The 16,593-nt window shown below is 45.0% G+C and overlaps 1 protein-coding gene and 1 pseudogene across 1 annotated transcript; one reads left to right on the plus strand and one right to left on the minus strand.

Annotated features, from left to right (window-relative positions):
• The window catches only part of LOC115930160 (putative inactive beta-glucuronidase-like protein SMA3), a 46,023-nt pseudogene that overhangs the window by 14,681 nt on the left and 14,749 nt on the right, over positions 1-16,593 (minus strand).
• Positions 5,525-13,291, plus strand: LOC134757612 (putative POM121-like protein 1-like). The gene has a single exon (XM_063700829.1). It carries the CDS (start codon positions 6,445-6,447, stop codon positions 9,154-9,156), a length of 2,712 nt encoding a protein of 903 aa, XP_063556899.1. The 5' UTR covers positions 5,525-6,444; the 3' UTR covers positions 9,157-13,291.

Below are 16,593 nucleotides of genomic sequence, written 5' to 3' on the forward strand. Positions count from 1 at the left end.
CCTATGAAATCTACTACTTTCAAGTAATAGTAGTTGAATTACCAAAACCCATCACTCAAGCCAACGACTACAATTAAGATATCAGTAACATTTCCTAGATAAATAAAGTCAATTAATTATATTTGCATCTGGGAAATAGAGAAAGTACATATAAGCCATGATTTTGAAGTCAAAAGAGAGAGAATATTTGGCAAGGAGGGGTGCGTTATAGTATGTAATTATAACATATAGTAGTTTTTTGTATGCCGGTAACTAATTTTAATTTCCTACACTTTTATGTAGATTTCTGCTATTCTTGTCCTATTTTCCTAAACATCTTTCTATATGGATGACTACATAAGTCTGAGAATACCAAAAGAGACAGACACAGAACCAATCGGATTCCTTTCTTCTGGAAGCTTCTGCACAGCAAAAGAAACTCTCAACAGAGTGAACAGACAACCTACAGAATAGGAGAAAATTTTTGCAACAATGCATGTGACAAAGATCTAATGTCCAACACTGATAAGGAACTTAAACAAATTTACAAGAAAAAAAAAATCTCATTAGAAAGTGGGCAAAGGACATAAACAGACACTTCAAAGACACACATGCGGCCAACAAGCATATGAAAAAAAGCTCAATATCACTGATCATTAGAGAAATGCAAATCAAAACCACAATGGCATACCATCTCACACCAGTCAGAATGGTTATTATTAAAAAGTCAACGCCGGGCATGGTGGCTCACGCCTATAATCCCAGCACTTTAGGAGGCCAAGGCAGGCAGATCGCATGAGGTCAGGAGTTCCAGACCAGCCTGGACAACCTGGCGAAACCCCGTCTCTACTAAAAATACAAAAATTAGCCCAGCGTGGTGGCAGGCGCCTGTAATCCCAGCTATTCAGGATGCTGAGGCAGGAGAATCGCTTGAACCCGGGAGGCAGAGGTTGTAGTGAGCCGAGATCATGCCACTGCACTCTCCAGCTTAGGTGACAGAGCGAGACTCTGTCTCAAAAAAAAAAAAAAATTTGAATTTTGTTTAAATCGCTAACACATACTGGGCATTTAATAACAAAAAAAAGGACATAAGATTGTGATCCTTATGAGGGTTTGGGAGGCATTTCACTAGGGTTCAACATAGAGCAGTCTGAAACATACTGTAATAATTTAATCCAATGGCTCATCTATAGCACCTAAAAAGATTACAGCAGATTCTCATTATTCAGTGTAGTTACGGTCTAGAAAGTTCCATGAACAAATAAAAAGTTAGGTTTCAGCAAGTTACTGGTCACATTTTTGTAAGCTTACCAACACCTACTTTTGTTGTATGTGTGCTTATTTAATATATATTGTTGGCCAGGCACAGTGGCTAACGCCTGTAATCCCAGCACTTTGGGAAGCCAAGGCGGGCAGATCATTTAAGGTCTGGAGTTCGAGACCAGCCTGGCCAACGTGGTGAAACCCCGTCTCTACTAAAACTACAAAAAAAAAAAAAAAAAATTAGCCAGGCATGGTGGCGCATGCCTGTAGTCTTAGCTACCTGGGAGGCTAAGGCAGGGGAATCGCTTGAACCCAGGAGACAGAGGTTGCAGTGAGCCAAGACTGCACCACTGCACTCCAGCCTGAGCAACAGAGTGAGACTCTATCTCAAAAAAATAATAATAATTAATTAAATGAAGAATAAATAAATAATATACATCGTTCATTCATTAACATTGAACTCACAGCCAATGGCACTACAGCACTCACGCCTGAGTGGAGTTTATTTAATGCATGTATTTTCTCTGTAAGGCACATCACAGACTTCTTGGACTTGTGAATGCTAAGCAGCACTTCAGCACTATGCTTGGGGGTTAATTTAAATGGCAAAACAACCAACAAACGGTACAAAAATAGGAAAAGCATGGCATTAAATAGACCACAAAAAGGATACCTGACTATTGTATGAGAGCTGAAAAAGAAGGCAGAATATCATCGTGTTCAAACTCAAATTCTTTGACACTCTATGCAAACACATGACTATGAAAGTGCTGTGAGTACTGATGTGGGGGTTACAAAAAATAGTAGGTGAGTTCACAAATACAAAAGCTGAAAACAAGGAGGATCGACTGTATTTTCGTAGACAATCTAATCTCATAGACGATTTCAATTCAGACAAAAATCATGAGAATTACTGTATTACAAAAGGGCACTAGACAGGGGGAAAAGAGTAAAAATCAGAATTAAAACAAAGGTTCAAAATTCTGCATCAACCATATCCAGTTACACTTTAATATGTTTGTGGCAGACTACATTATTGTTCCCAACTCATCACCCCTCCCTACATCTACAACCTTTCCCCAAGACAATGCAGTTCCTCCTGCTAGAGATCAGGTATATTTATCTATACTATCAATGTTAGCCATGGACAAGGTATGTGCTTTGGCTGACTGAATGTTAGTGGACATGATAGAAGCAATGGCTTAAAATGTACTTCCAGAACTGGAGTTTCCTTGTGATTCTATCACTGTGACAAAAACACATTCTCAGGTAGTCCACTGATCCAAGGGGGAACAAACACACAGAAAACATACCTAGACTCTATCTGCAGCTTGCAGCCTCACCAAGCCAAGAACAGTCAACTCACAGATATGTTAGCAAAAATAAATGTTTTTCGTACCTTAAGTTTTATATAATTATTGACCTATAGTTAACTGATATACAATATACATTAATCTTAAAATATCATTATCCCATTAAAAATATTTACATTAAAAACTGAGACCACTTTCTTTCCTCTTTTTTTTTTTTTTAAACTAAGAGACAGGGTGTCTCAATGTTGCCCAAGCTGGAGTTCAGTGGCTAGTGGCTATTCACAAGAACGATCATCGCACATTACCTCAAACTCCTGGGATCAAGCAATCCTCCTGCCTCAGCTTTCCAAGTAGCTGGGACTATAAGTGTGTACCACAGCATGTCAGCTCTCTCTCTCCTTCTTGACCTAAAGCCTAGCATAAAATTAGCTAAGTAGAATGTTTCCAAAGATGCCTGCATCAGTATCTCCCATCCCACATAATTTCTGTTTGATTTTGCCATTCACCCATAAAATGGTGGGATCTACCTCTCCTCCTTGCAAATTTCAGCTGGCCCTCTGATCCTGTCTAAGATCTGAAGCCAGATATGAAGGTACTTCATTAATTTCCATGTTTGTCCTCTATGCAACCTAGCAATCAAGCAAGAAGTCAAAACATACTGATATAGTTTGGATGGGTCCCCACCCAAATCTCACCTTGCATTGTAATAATTCCCACGTGTCAAGGGTGGGGCCAGGTGCAGATAACTGAATCATGGGGATGGTTCCCCCCATACTGTTCTCGTGGTAGTGAATAAGTCTCATGAGATCTGATGGTTTTATAAATGGGAGTTCTCCTGCACATGCTCTCCCCTGCCTGCCACTATGTGAGACATGCTTTTGCACCTCCTTGCCTTCCACCGTGATTGTGAGGCCTCCCCAGCCATGCAGAACTGTGAGTCAATTCAACCTCTTTCCTTTATAAATTACCCAGTCTCAGGTATGTCTTTATTTGCAGTGTGAGAACAGACTAATACAATAAGTTGATACCAGTAGAGTGGGGTGCTGCTGTAAAGATACCCGAAAATGTGGAAGCAACTTTGGAAATGGGTAACAGGGAGAGGCTGGAACACTTTGGAAGGCTCAGAAGAGGATAGGAAAATGTGGGAAAGTTTGGAACTTCCTAGAGACTTGTTGAACGGCTTTGACCAAAATGTTAATAGTGATATGGACGATAAGGTCCAGGCGGAGGTGGTCTCAGAGGGAGATGAGGAATTTGTTGGGAAATGGAGTAAAGTCACTCTTACTATGCAAAGACACTGCAGGCATTGTGCACCTGTATTAGAAACGGGCATAAGATAGGCGGGAAAGAGTGAAAATAAGAATTTTTTTCTAGAGTTCCCTAGAGATCTGTGGAACTTTGAACTTGAGAGAGATGATTTAAGGTATCTGACAGAAGAAATTTCTAAGCAGCAAAGCATTCGAGAAGAAGCAGAGTATAAAAGTTCAGAAAATTTGTAGCCCGATGATGCAACAGAAAAGAAAAATCTATTTTCTCAGGAGACTGGGTTGTAGAAATTTGCATAAGTAATGAGGAGCCAAATGTTAATCACCAAGACAATGGGGCAAACATCTCCAGGGCATGTTAGAGACCCTCACAGCAGACCCTCCCATCACAGGCCAGGAGGCTTAGAAGGAAAAATGGTTTTGTGGGTCCAGAACCCCCTGCTGTGTGCAGCCTAGGAACTTGGTGCCCTGCATCCCAGCTGCTCCTGCCATAGGTAAAAGGGGCCAAGGTACACCTCAGGCCATGGCTTCAGAGGGTGCAAGTTCCAAGCCTTTCAGATTCTAGGTGGTGTTAAGCCTGCAGATGCTCCGAAGTCAAGAATTAAGGTTCATGAACCTCCGCCTAGATTTCAGAAGATGTATGAAAATGCCTGGAAATCCAGGCAAAAGTTTGCTGCGGGGGGGGGGGGGGGGGGGGGAGGGGGAAGGGGGGGCCCTCATGGATAACCTCTGGTAGGGCAGTGTCAAAGGGAAATATGGGGTTGGAGCCCCCACACAGAGTTCCCACTGGGGTACTGCCAAGCAGAGCTGTGAGAAAAGGGCCATCATCCTCCAGACCCCAGAATGGTAGATCCACTGACAGCTTGCACTGCGTGCCTGGAAAAGCTGCAGACACTCAATGCAGCCGGAAGGGGGGCTGTACCCTGCAAAGCCACAGGGGCGGGGCTGCCCAAGACCCTGGGAACCCACTTCTCGCATCACCTAGATGTGATACATGGAGTCAAAGGAGGTCATTTTGGAGCTTTAAGATTTGCCTGCTGGGTTTTGGACTTGCATGGGGCCTGTAGCTCTTTCGCTTTGGCCAATTTCTCCCATTTGAAACGAGTGTATTTACCCAATGCCTGGATCCCTGTGTATCTAGAAAATAACTAACTTGCTTTTGATTTTGCAGGCTCATAGGTGGAAGGGACTTGCCTTGTCTCAGATGAGACTTTGGACTATGGAATTTTGAGTTAATGCTGAAATAAGAGTTTGGGGGACTTTGGGGAAGGCATGATTGCTTTTGAAATGTGAGGACATGAGATTTGGGAGGGGCCAGGGAAGAATTATATGGTTTGGCTCTGTCCCCACCCAGATCTCATCTGGAATTGTAACAATTCCCATGTGTCAAGGGTGGGGCCAGGTGGAGATAACTGAATCATGGAGGCAGTTTCCCCCATGCTGTTCTCATGGTAGTGAATAAGTCTCATGAGATCTGACGGTTTTATCAATGGGAGTTCCCCTGCACATGCTCTCTCCTGCCCACCATGTCTGATTAAATTTTGTACTTTTTACTAGAGATGGGGTTTCACTATGTTGGCCAGGCTGGTCTCCAACTCCTGATCTCGTGATCCGTCCACCCCGACCTCCCAAAGTGCTAGGATTATAGGCAGAAGCCACCACACCCAGCCTCTTTTTTTTCTTTTTCTTTTTTTTTTATCTGGAGACTGAGTTTTGCACTTGTTGCCCAGGCTGGAGTGCCATGGTGTGATCTCAGCTCACTGCAGTCTCCACCTCAGCAGGAGAGCAGGAATCTTCAGTGATCCACGGGCAGATCTGCAGCCATCGTGGGCACCTGCTCCTCCCGCGACCTTTGTGCCCGCGTCTCTCCCTCCAGTACCTATTGCACGACCCCCCACGTCCGCCTCCTGCCATTGCCAGCAAGTGCCTTGTGCGGGTACCTGGCTGTGCTTATTAATCCATTATGGTCGCTCTGTCACTGGTACCATTATGTGCTCACGTGCCCACTCCCTCAGGTTTAGAAGGCGCGTTGCCCGGCAACAGAAGAGTCTGCTGGCTTAGCCTTTGGCCGAGTTGGCAGCTGGATGAGGACGCTCAGAGCCCAGCTCTCGAGAGTTCAAGCATCCGACGGTTCCCCACTGCTCCCAGGAGCGGTTACCTGGGCACTCTGTGCCCCTCATTCCTGTTTGGGCCAAGGCCGAGGACCTGCGAGTAGGCCTCAGTTGCCTGGAGCCCCTTCAGCCCATCCCCCAGTTCACTTTGCTTGTGGGATCTCCCCGTTGCTCCTGCCCCTGGACTGAGTGGCAGGCCATCCTACAAGCACCCGGACACTCGACATCAGTGGCATCAAGACAACTCTAAGAAGCTTTTCCCTGATCCTGCAAGACCTGTGTTCCATCCTGGTGATTCTGCCTTCAATTTCACTGCACAGGTACCACAGTAAGCCAGTGCTGCGTGCTCCAAGTTCCAGGGCATCCCCCAGCTCAGCCACTACACTGAGCACAAGGACTCTGTGGGGCCCAGAAGCAGGTAGTCACCCCTTTGGGGTCCACAACACTCAGCTGTGCCCAGACTTGTGTCCAGGGAACATAGTGTTGAGGGCCCTCAAGGAGAGTGGGGCAGGGATGCCTGAGCAGGACAAGGACCCCAGAGTCCAAGAAAATCCTGATGATCAGAGAACGGTCCCCGAGGTCACCGGGGATGCACGGTCTGCATTTCGGCCCCTGCGGGACAATGGAGGCCTCTCTCCCTTTATGCTCAGGCCCAGGCCTCAGCAGACAGACCTCCATGCCCAGAGCTCACAAATCAGATATAATCAGACATCCCAGACCTCCTGGAGGAGCTCGAGCAACAAACGAAATGCCATCTCCAGCTCCTACAGCTCCACGGGAGGCTTGCCGGGGCTAAAGCAGAGGAGGGGGCCAGCCTCATCCCGCTGCCAGCTGACCCTCAGTTACCCAAAGAAACTGAGTGAGGACAGGCCTCAGGCTGTCTCTTCGGGTCACACACGGTGTGAGAAGGTGGCAGATACAGCACCAGGGCAGACACTCGCCCCAAGGGGTGGCTCCCCCAGATCCCAGGACTCTAGGCCCCGTAGACGCAAGATTCCCCTGCTGCCACCCAGGCGAGGGGAGCCTTTGATGCTGCCACCTCCCTTAGAGCTGGGGTATCGGGTCATGGCTAAAGACTTGCACCTGGAAAAAGAGGCGGCATTTCAGCGAATCAACAGTGCACCGCACGTTGAGGACAAGGCCATCTCGGACTGCAGACCCTCACAGCCTTCCCACACTTTGTCCTCACTTGCAACAGGGGCTTCGGGTGGGCCTCCCGTTTCTAAAGCACCCACTATGGATGCACAGCAGGACAGACCCAAGTCCCAAGACTGCCTGGGCCTAGTGGCCCCCCTAGCATCTGCTGCAGAGGTCCCCTGTACAGCTCCCGTGTCTGGGAAGAAGCACAGACCACCAGGACCCCTATTCTCCTCCTCAGATCCCCTTCCTGCCACCTCTACCCACTACGGGGACTCAGCCCAGGTCACCTCGCTGATTTCTGCCCCCTTCACAGCCGCAAGCAGGGATGCCGGCATGAGAAGAACAAGGCCTGGCACGTCAGCTCCTGCAGCTGCCGCAGCAGCCCCTCCCTCCTCCACATTGAACCCCACGTCGGGGTCACTACTCAATGCAGTGGATGGAGGCCCCTTACATTTCTCGGCCTCAGCCACAGCTGCAGCAGGTGCCCAGAGGTCAGAAGTGAGATATAAGCAGAGATCCCAGACCTCCCGGACCAGATCGTGCCGCAAACGAAATGCCAGCTCGAGCTCCCACAGCTCTACGGAAGGCCTCCCAGAACTAAAGCGGAGGAGGGGGCCAGCCTCATCCCGCTGCCAGCTGGCACACAGTTCCTCAAAGACAGTGAGGGAGGACGGACCTCAGGATGTCTCTTCGGCTCACAACCGCTATGAAAAGAAGGCAGATACAGCACCAGGGCAGACACTCGCCCCCAGGGGTGGCTCCCCCAGATCCCAGGCCTCTAGGCCCCGCATGGACAGTGCACCGCACGTTGAGGACAAGGCCATCTCGGACTGCAGACCCTCACGGCCTTCCCACACTTTGTCCTCACTTGCAACAGGGGCTTCGGGTGGGCCTCCCGTTTCTAAAGCACCCACTATGGATGCACAGCAGGACAGACCCAAGTCCCAAGACTGCCTGGGCCTAGTGGCCCCCCTAGCATCTGCTGCAGAGGTCCCCTCTACAGCGCCCGTGTCTGGGAAGAAGCACAGACCAGGAGGACCCCTGTTCTCCTCCTCAGATCCCCTTCCTCCTGCCACCTCTTCCCACTCCCGGGACTCAGCCCAGGTCACCTCGATGATTCCTGCCCCCTTCACAGCTGCAAGCAGGGATGCCCGCATGAGAAGAACAAGGCCTGGGATGTCGGCTCCTGCAGCTGCCGCAGCAGCCCCTCCCCCCTCCACATGGATCGCCAGGGTGAGGTTACTAAATGCAGTGGATGGAAGCCCCTCATATTTCTGGGCCTCAGCCACAGCTGCAGCAGGTGCCCAGAGGTCAGAAGTGAGATATAAGCAGAGATCCCAGACCTCCCGGACCAGATCGTGCCGCAAACGAAATGCCAGCTCGAGCTCCCACAGCTCTACGGAAGGCCTCCCGGAACTAACGCGGAGGAGGGGGCCAGCCTCATCCCGCTGCCAGCTGGCACACAGTTCCTCAAAGACAGTGAGGGAGGACGGACCTCAGGATGTCTCTTCGGGTCACAACCGCTATGAAAAGAAGGCAGATACAGCACCAGGGCAGACACTCGCCCCAAGGGGTGGCTCCCCCAGATCCCAGGCCTCTAGGCCCCGCATCGACAGTGCACCGCACGTTGAGGACAAGGCCATCTCGGACTGCAGACCCTCACGGCCTTCCCACACTTTGTCCTCACTTGCAACAGGGGCTTCGGGTGGGCCTCCCGTTTCTAAAGCACCCACTGTGGATGCACAGCAGGACAGACCCAAGTCCCAAGACTGCCTGGGCCTAGTGGCCCCCCTAGCATCTGCTGCAGAGGTCCCCTCTACAGCTCCCGTGTCTGGGAAGAAGCACAGACCAGCAGGATCCCTGTTCTCCTCCTCAGATCCCCTTCCTGCCACCTCTTCCCACTCCCGGGACTCAGCCCAGGTCACCTCGCTGACTCCTGCCCCCTTCACACCTGCAAGCAGGGATGCCGACATGAGAAGAATGTTTTGTGTTCGAAATTGTTTGAGGGGTTTGGGTTTATTTTTGTTGGTTTTTTTTTTCTTTTTTTTTGCTTACATGGGCATCCTTCAGCTTTTAATAATCTGAAAAATTCTATTTACCCATTGTCAATCTGTATAAATTAATCTGAGTCAATTTTACACAAAAAAAGGTGAACTTTTATGTATGAAACAATAACTTAACAAAAAATGTACCAGAAGAAGAATGTTCATTACAAATATAGGAAACATAAATATTACCCAATATTGGCAAGCACTAAAATGTTCAGAAATATAAGTCTATTACAGTTATAGCTCTCTCAAGCAAAAAAATAGCAGAGAAAAACTTAGTTTACCTTAGGGGCTATTTATTTACTTAGAGATTTGTTAAAAGGTCAAATGGGGTCACACTGAATACGAAGAAGAGCTGTTCACCCAGGCCTCACTAAGAACTCTTCTTCATTCAGTAGCTATATAGTAATATGACAACTGCTCCTACGACCCAAAGAGGAACTACAGCAACTACTCTTTAGCATCTGTTGCTCCCAACTCTGCTTTCCAATTATATGACTCAAGCATTCTGGCTCCGTTAACTATTACTGCTGTTACTCCCAATTAAACTCCCTCTAAAAAATAAAGATTTTTAAAGCTGTAATTTAAGCTCTCTGCTGCCTCATGACTTCAGTTCCATCAGAGTTATGCATTGTTTCCTCTGTACATCTTTGCTCTGCTTCCATTGCTAATTCCCTAGTAAAGTGTTGTATATTCAAAGTTCCAAAGAAACAGAATATCCAAGACATCACCAATCGTCCAAAACACAGTGTAGGAGGCCACAGTTAAGAGAAGCAAGACCATTAGCTCTTTTTATAGGCTGGAGAACAACAGGATGCTTTGGTCCTGTATCAGCAGGATGCTTTTCGGGTAGATCCTACTGCCACCCTAGCTATGGGCACATGTCAGAGTCCCATGTAATAAAGGAGACAAAAGGAAACCACCACGAGTATAAACTAAGAAAAGTACTCCAAGGTTTCTAAGAATGGAGCTGTAGAACTCACTTTGCCCCATTTGTTACTTCTCCACGGTACTTACCACCACCTATTATATATATTTGGTTTATAGTCAGTCTTCCCTCATTAGAATGAAAGTTCCGTGAGGATAGGACTATACAGTCAGCCCTCAGTATCCATGGGGGACTAGTTTCAGGATCTCCTGAGGATAACAAAGGATACTCAAGTCCCTGATATAAAATGACACAGTATTTGCACATCACCTTTGCACATCCTCCCATATACTTCATATCAACTCTACATCACTCATAATATCCAATGTAAATGTCACGCAAATAGTTATCGTACTATATTGTGTAAGGAATAAGGACAAGAAAAAAGTCTGTACATGTTCAGTACAGACGCAATTTTTTCCCCCAATATTTCCAATCCTTGGTTGGCTTCATAAACAGACGTAGAACCCAGGAATAAGTTCTGGTGTCCTATTGCATAGTAGGATGAGTATAGTTAACAATAACATATTATATATTTGAAAATAGCCAGAAGAGTAGATTTTGAATTTTCTCCCTACAGAAAAATCATCATGCAAATTACCCTGATTTGATCATTACACATTGAGTACATGTATTAAAACATCACATTGTACCCCATACATATGTACAATTATGTGTCAATAAAAATTTAATGTCAATATGTGAAATAAAATGAAAAAATAAAAATTTTTAAAGGTGTAATTATCTCCATCTGGTAGGAATATATATAATCTGAAATAAAAAATATATTTGTAATTGTTAGGACAAAATAGATTATAGATTATTTTAAGTTTGCAACTTATAAATTACAAAATTGTCACAGAACCTGAAAAATTATTGGTATTGTTAAATATTTAAAAAGCTGTCCTTGGAGAGAAAGAAACCTATCAGATTTACATCAACAAGTGCAATATATCAGCCTATTACCATCTGCTACAGACTGCATGTTTGTGTTCCCTCAAAATTCATGATAGGCCGGGCGCGGTGGCTCATGCCTGCAATCCCAGCACTTTGGGAGGCTGAGGCGGGTGGATCACGAGGTCAGGAGATTGAGATCATCCTGGCTAACATGGTAAAACTCCGTCTCTACTAAAAATACAAAAAATTAGCCGGGCGCAGCGGCGGGCACCTTAGTCCCAGCTACTGAGGAGGCTGACGCAGGAGAATGGCATGAACCCAGGAGGCGGAGCTTGTAGAGAGCCGAGATTGTGCCACTGCACTCCAGCCTGGGTGACAGACAGAGCGAGACTCTGTCTCAAAAAAAAAAAAAAAAAAAAAAAAATTCATATGATAAAGCCCTAACCCCCAAGGTGAGGATATTGGGAGGCGTGGCCTTTAGGAGAGAATTAGGTTTAGATGAGGTCATGAGAATAGAGCCCCTATGGTGGCATTACTTCCTTTATAAGAAGAGACACTAGAGCTGCTTTTCTCCCTACCATGTGAGGATAGTGAGAGAAGATGGCCATTTCCAATCTAGGAAGCAGGCCCTCTTTAAGAAATGTAATTTGCCACCACTTTGATCTTGTACTTCCAGCCTCCAGAACTGTGGGAAATATCTTTTTTTTTTTTTTTGAGACAGAGTCTCATTCTGTCGTCCAGGCTGGAGTACAGTGGTGCGATCATGGCTCACTGCAACCTCCACCTCCCAGGTTCAAGCAATTCTCCCACCTCAGCCTCCCAAGTAGCTCAGACTACAGGCGTGCACCACCATGCCCATCTAATTTTTGTAGAGACAAGGTTTTGCCATGCTGCCCAGGCTAGTCTCAAACTCCTGAGCTCAAGTTATCCACCTGCCTCGGCCTCCCAAAGTGTTAGGAATACAGGCATAAGCCACCACGCCTGGTCAAAATATCTACTGTTTAAGCTACTTAATTTATGGTATTCTGTTTTAGCAGCTGAAGCAGACTAAGATACCATCCCATAAGCTACAGACCAGCACTATCCAATAGAACTTTATATGACGAGGAAATGTTTTATATCTGTGCTATCCCTTACGTTAGCCACTAGCCACATGTATCCATCAAGTATTTGAAATATGGCTAGTGCAACTAAAGAACTTAATTTTTAATTTTTTTTTTTTTTTTTGAGATGGAGTCTCGCTCTGTCCCCCAGGCTGGAGTGCAGTGGTGCCATCTCAGCTCACTGCAAACTCTGCCTCCCAGGTTCACGCCATTCTCCTGCCTCAGCCTCCTGAGTAGCTGGGACTGCAGGCGCCCACCACCACGTCTGGCTAATTTTTTGTATTTTTAATAGAGATGGGGTTTCACCGTCTTAGTAAGGATGGGCTCGATCTCCTGACCGCATGATCTGCCCGCCTCGGCCTCCCAAAGTGCTGGGATTACAGGTGTGAGCCACCACGCCTGGCCAATTTTTATCGTATTTATATAACCATATGTGGCTGGTGGCTAATGTATTGAACACTACAGCTGTAGACAATATGAAACAAATATAAAGCAGTCTCAACTTTGGAAAAACAGAAGACTCTTACTGCCTCATAATATAGATGAAAAATGAAATACTAAGATAAGTAAAATGTTCTTTAAAGAACAAAAACAAAAGAAAACCTAATGAAAGCTATAAAAGTCCATTGGATAATAATGCTACCAGTACTAAGGAAGTACAGCCCCTAAAAGTGACTTGCAGTCACAAATATAAAAATGACTATTCAAGTGAACTCTTAAGGTAAAAATTTGTTATTCACCATGCTCCAAAATGGTCTGTAATATTCTTCAGAGATGGCATGGTAAAGTACGATACAAGGGTAATATTAACAGTATGCTGTCACAGGTGCCATTCTCTTACAAAAGAAATCCCAAAATAAATATAAATGGAAAGCAAATAATTAAACACACTAAATACAGATTATTACAAAAATCCATAAGGAATTCTGGTGGAGAAACAACTTAATAATCAAAATCCGAAATATAAAATTTATCTATCAAAAATGAAAATGCTGACAGTTTCTTGCAAAAAAAAAAGTTTAGAAATTTTTTTAATATAAATAAATAAGAACATCTTTTTAAACAAAATCTTAGGCTGTTGAGTCCCGTTTATTTTCGACACCTCTAATTCCAAAGCTGAGAAACAAACGGATACTTCAGAAAAAAAAAAAAGAATAACTCATGACAATTTGTCTTTTGGACACAGAATATAAACGAAAAATAAAATTTATGTCTATCTGGCCAGACCTCAATTGAATTTTTCATCCTAGCTGGTTCCTAAATCCAAATCAGATACTTATCAATAAAACTGTTTTTCTGCACAGCTACTACTAGCTAGAAACTGCTTCTCCAAATTTCTACTGATCATTTCTTCTAAAGTCTTGAAATTCTAGCTGATAGTTTTTAAAAAACCATTATTAATGTACTGATTCCAGAGTACTAATTCCAATGGCCAAGAAAATTCAGAAAGATTTGGAGTGGTCTCTGAGATTAGAATGTGTGACAATGTGAAGCATTTCACTACAATGTCCAAGATTAAAGTGTCAAAGCAGATGAGGAAATGAAGCTCCCAAAACAGATGCCCATGAGAAAGGAGCCCAGAAAAGCAAAAGGGGCCACAGCCCAGGACCTTACAATAAAGAAAAGTGGCTCTGGCCCCACAGTATCCTTCCTGAAACACTGGGAAAGAATGAAGTCCTTAGCAAAATTCTGACCAGGATCCCAAATTTAAATGTAAGCTTGTAAGGAAAACACCTATGGACTTGTGTTTAATTTGTCCATCTAAGATATAAAATTACAAGTCTGACCAAATGTGCCAGTTGTCCACTTATTGTCTCTCAGCTCCGAATTCAACCTTCCATGTCTGCTCTGCAGAAATGAACTTGGACCCTTTAAACATTTTTCCTTTGCTAGTTGGCATGATGTTAGATCGACATTGTAAGAGATTTTCCTCTTCTTTCCAAGAGTCTTGTGTGCTCCTCTTGGCAGGCTTCTGTACTGCAACACAGCTTCTCCAGTGTCCAGATCCAGAACCCGTGCAGTTTGCTCCATTGTCAGGCTCCTGAAGTGCACAGCAGTCAGCAGCCCCAAGTATCTTCCACCAGTACCTCCACAAGGCAGTATTATAGTAGAGTGATTCTGATGAGACAGATTTCTACCACAGCAACTTCTCTTCATTCAGTGAGCCACAGCCATGCCCCCTCAAACAGGGTCTGGATCTTAATCCCAGAGGCCCTGGATGTTGTATCTCAACCCCAGGGGTTGATGCTCCTTTTATCTGTTATTCTTATATTCCTTAGAGTTCTCTTTATTTTTTACTAGCCAATCCTCATTGCTCCAGAACCCTGTTATAGCTAGCAATTCTTCGTATTGATCTTTCCTTGTTCAAATTACATGTGATTTCTCTATTCTAATCAAACACTGACTGATAGATCAAATTTCAGGCAATTAATCAAACTGAGAAAATTATAGGGCATTATGTCTAATTTGTTATTTTATATATCAGCAAACACATAAGATCTGATAATCAGAAAGTTCAGAGTGCTAAGCCAAAGTCTCTAAAGAAACAATGGAAGGAGTCAGTAACGGTCTTTGCTTTGACTTATTATTTTCTATTGGTTAGAATCTAACACAGCCATGTGAGGGTCCCTGGTATTATAACACACACAACACTGACAGCAATGCCCATGAGTCTTATCTGGTGTTGACACAAAGGAACAACGCCACGTGGACTTGGAAAGGACCGCAGTGCAAGCATCAGGGTGTCCTTGTATGACTGAATGACCTTCTTCCAAGGCTTCTGTGACCTCTTTCTGCACTCTGTCCCCATGCTGCTGCACCCTCACTGTCTTGCTGGCTGTCTCATTGCATTAGAGAAATACATCTTTGACATATGCTCTGTATGTGTTTCTATGAAAGTCATGTTTTTAACTTTTTAAAAATGATAGTTGGACAGAAATTTGGCAAATATATATCAAGGTTCTTAAGTGAATATCTCTTCTCTGCAACAGGAATGTTGCTTCTAGAAATTTTCCCTCTGAATAGAATTAGATAGAAGTTGAGGCCAGGCGTGGTGGCTCATGCCTGTAATCCCAGCACTTTGGGAGGCCAAGGTGGGTGGATCATGAGGTCAGGAGATCGAGACTATCCTGGCTAACATGGTGAAACCCCGTCTCTACTAAAAATACAAAAAAATTAGCCAGGTGTGGTGGCGGGCGCCTGTAATCCCAGCTACTCAGGAGGCTGAGGCAGGAGAATGGTGTGAACCTGGGAGGTGGAGCTTGCAGTGAGCCGAGATCATGCCACTGCACTCCAGCCTGGGCGACAGAGCAAGACTCTGTCTCAAAAAAAAAAAAAAAAAAAAAAGAAGTGAAGAGACATCAGCAAGGAAGTTCAGGTGGCTTTGTCTTACAATGATAGTTTAAAAAAAAAATGCCATTGGTTCTCAACCTAGGGTGATTTTGTCCTCCAGGGGACATTTGGCAATGTCTAGTGACAGTGTTGATTACCACAGCTAAGGGGAAGGGATGTTTCTGGCATCCAGTGGGCAGAGACCAGAATGTGAAGCCACATCCTGCAGTGTCCAGGGCAGTGTCTCTGAAAAGGATGGGCTAACCCAAACTGCCCACGGTACCGAGGCTGAGAAACCCTCACTTAATATACCACCCTAGGGATTAGGAGGAATAAATTAAAGTGGAATGTTTCACAACCATTTTAATTATGATTAAAAAAAAAACTATGATATTGCCCATGTATATTTAAGACTTATTGTTAGGTAAAAAAATTATAAAATTATATTTGTGGTGTTCATATGATCAGACAAAATACATTAATTAAAATTTCATATGTAAAGAATATTACATCTTTCATGTTTTCCATAGAATGAATACATTTTTGTATGTATGTGTATATACACAGAGAGGGAGAAAAAGTAGCACATAAATAAAAATACATACATTTTATTACCTATTACAGTATTTATTCTTCTACACACTTCTCAGTTCATGTATATATGGGAGCTTTCTCACATCCTGCACGGATGCCTGAGGTTCCACCACTAAGGAGTCTTGTCTCTAAGTGAAGAAGTCATTAAAGCTGTTTATGTAAAGCCTGTGTCTTGGAGACAGGGCGTTATCTCTTTATCAGTCACATGCATTGGGTATGAAATGGCCGATTGGATTGGCTGGCGTGCCTGTCACTCAGCACCACCCTGGGACCAGACAGCTTTGGTGACCGAGGTGGAGAAGGGCTCCAGAGCTGGACTGACCCTGAGAAGGCTCCACCTCAGAGCAGCACAGGGAAGAGATGAGGCCCCACTGGTTTCCCTGGGGCCAGGCCTCATGTCAAATTGCAGAAACAGCCTGAGGACAGAGCCATGGAGAGCCGAGGAGAGGGCAGGCTTGTCCATTCCAACTTCCATCTCTGCCTCTGACCCACATCTGTGGAATCAGGGCGGTGAACCAGAAGCCTCTGGAGTTTCTCAGTGCTCTGATCCCATGAATTCCTCCTCTGTCCCCGCGATTTCACAATGAATGGATGCTTCCCATTCTCACCAAGTGCCTGTTGA

This window comes from Gorilla gorilla, chromosome 19, assembly GCF_029281585.2.
Source record: "Gorilla gorilla gorilla isolate KB3781 chromosome 19, NHGRI_mGorGor1-v2.1_pri, whole genome shotgun sequence".
Lineage (NCBI taxonomy): Eukaryota > Metazoa > Chordata > Mammalia > Primates > Hominidae > Gorilla > Gorilla gorilla.

Excerpts from the sequence above, each read along its gene's own strand:
- LOC134757612 (XM_063700829.1), top strand. The coding sequence starts at position 6,445 with ATGCCTGAGCAGGACAAGGACCCCAGAGTCCAAGAAAATCCTGATGAT.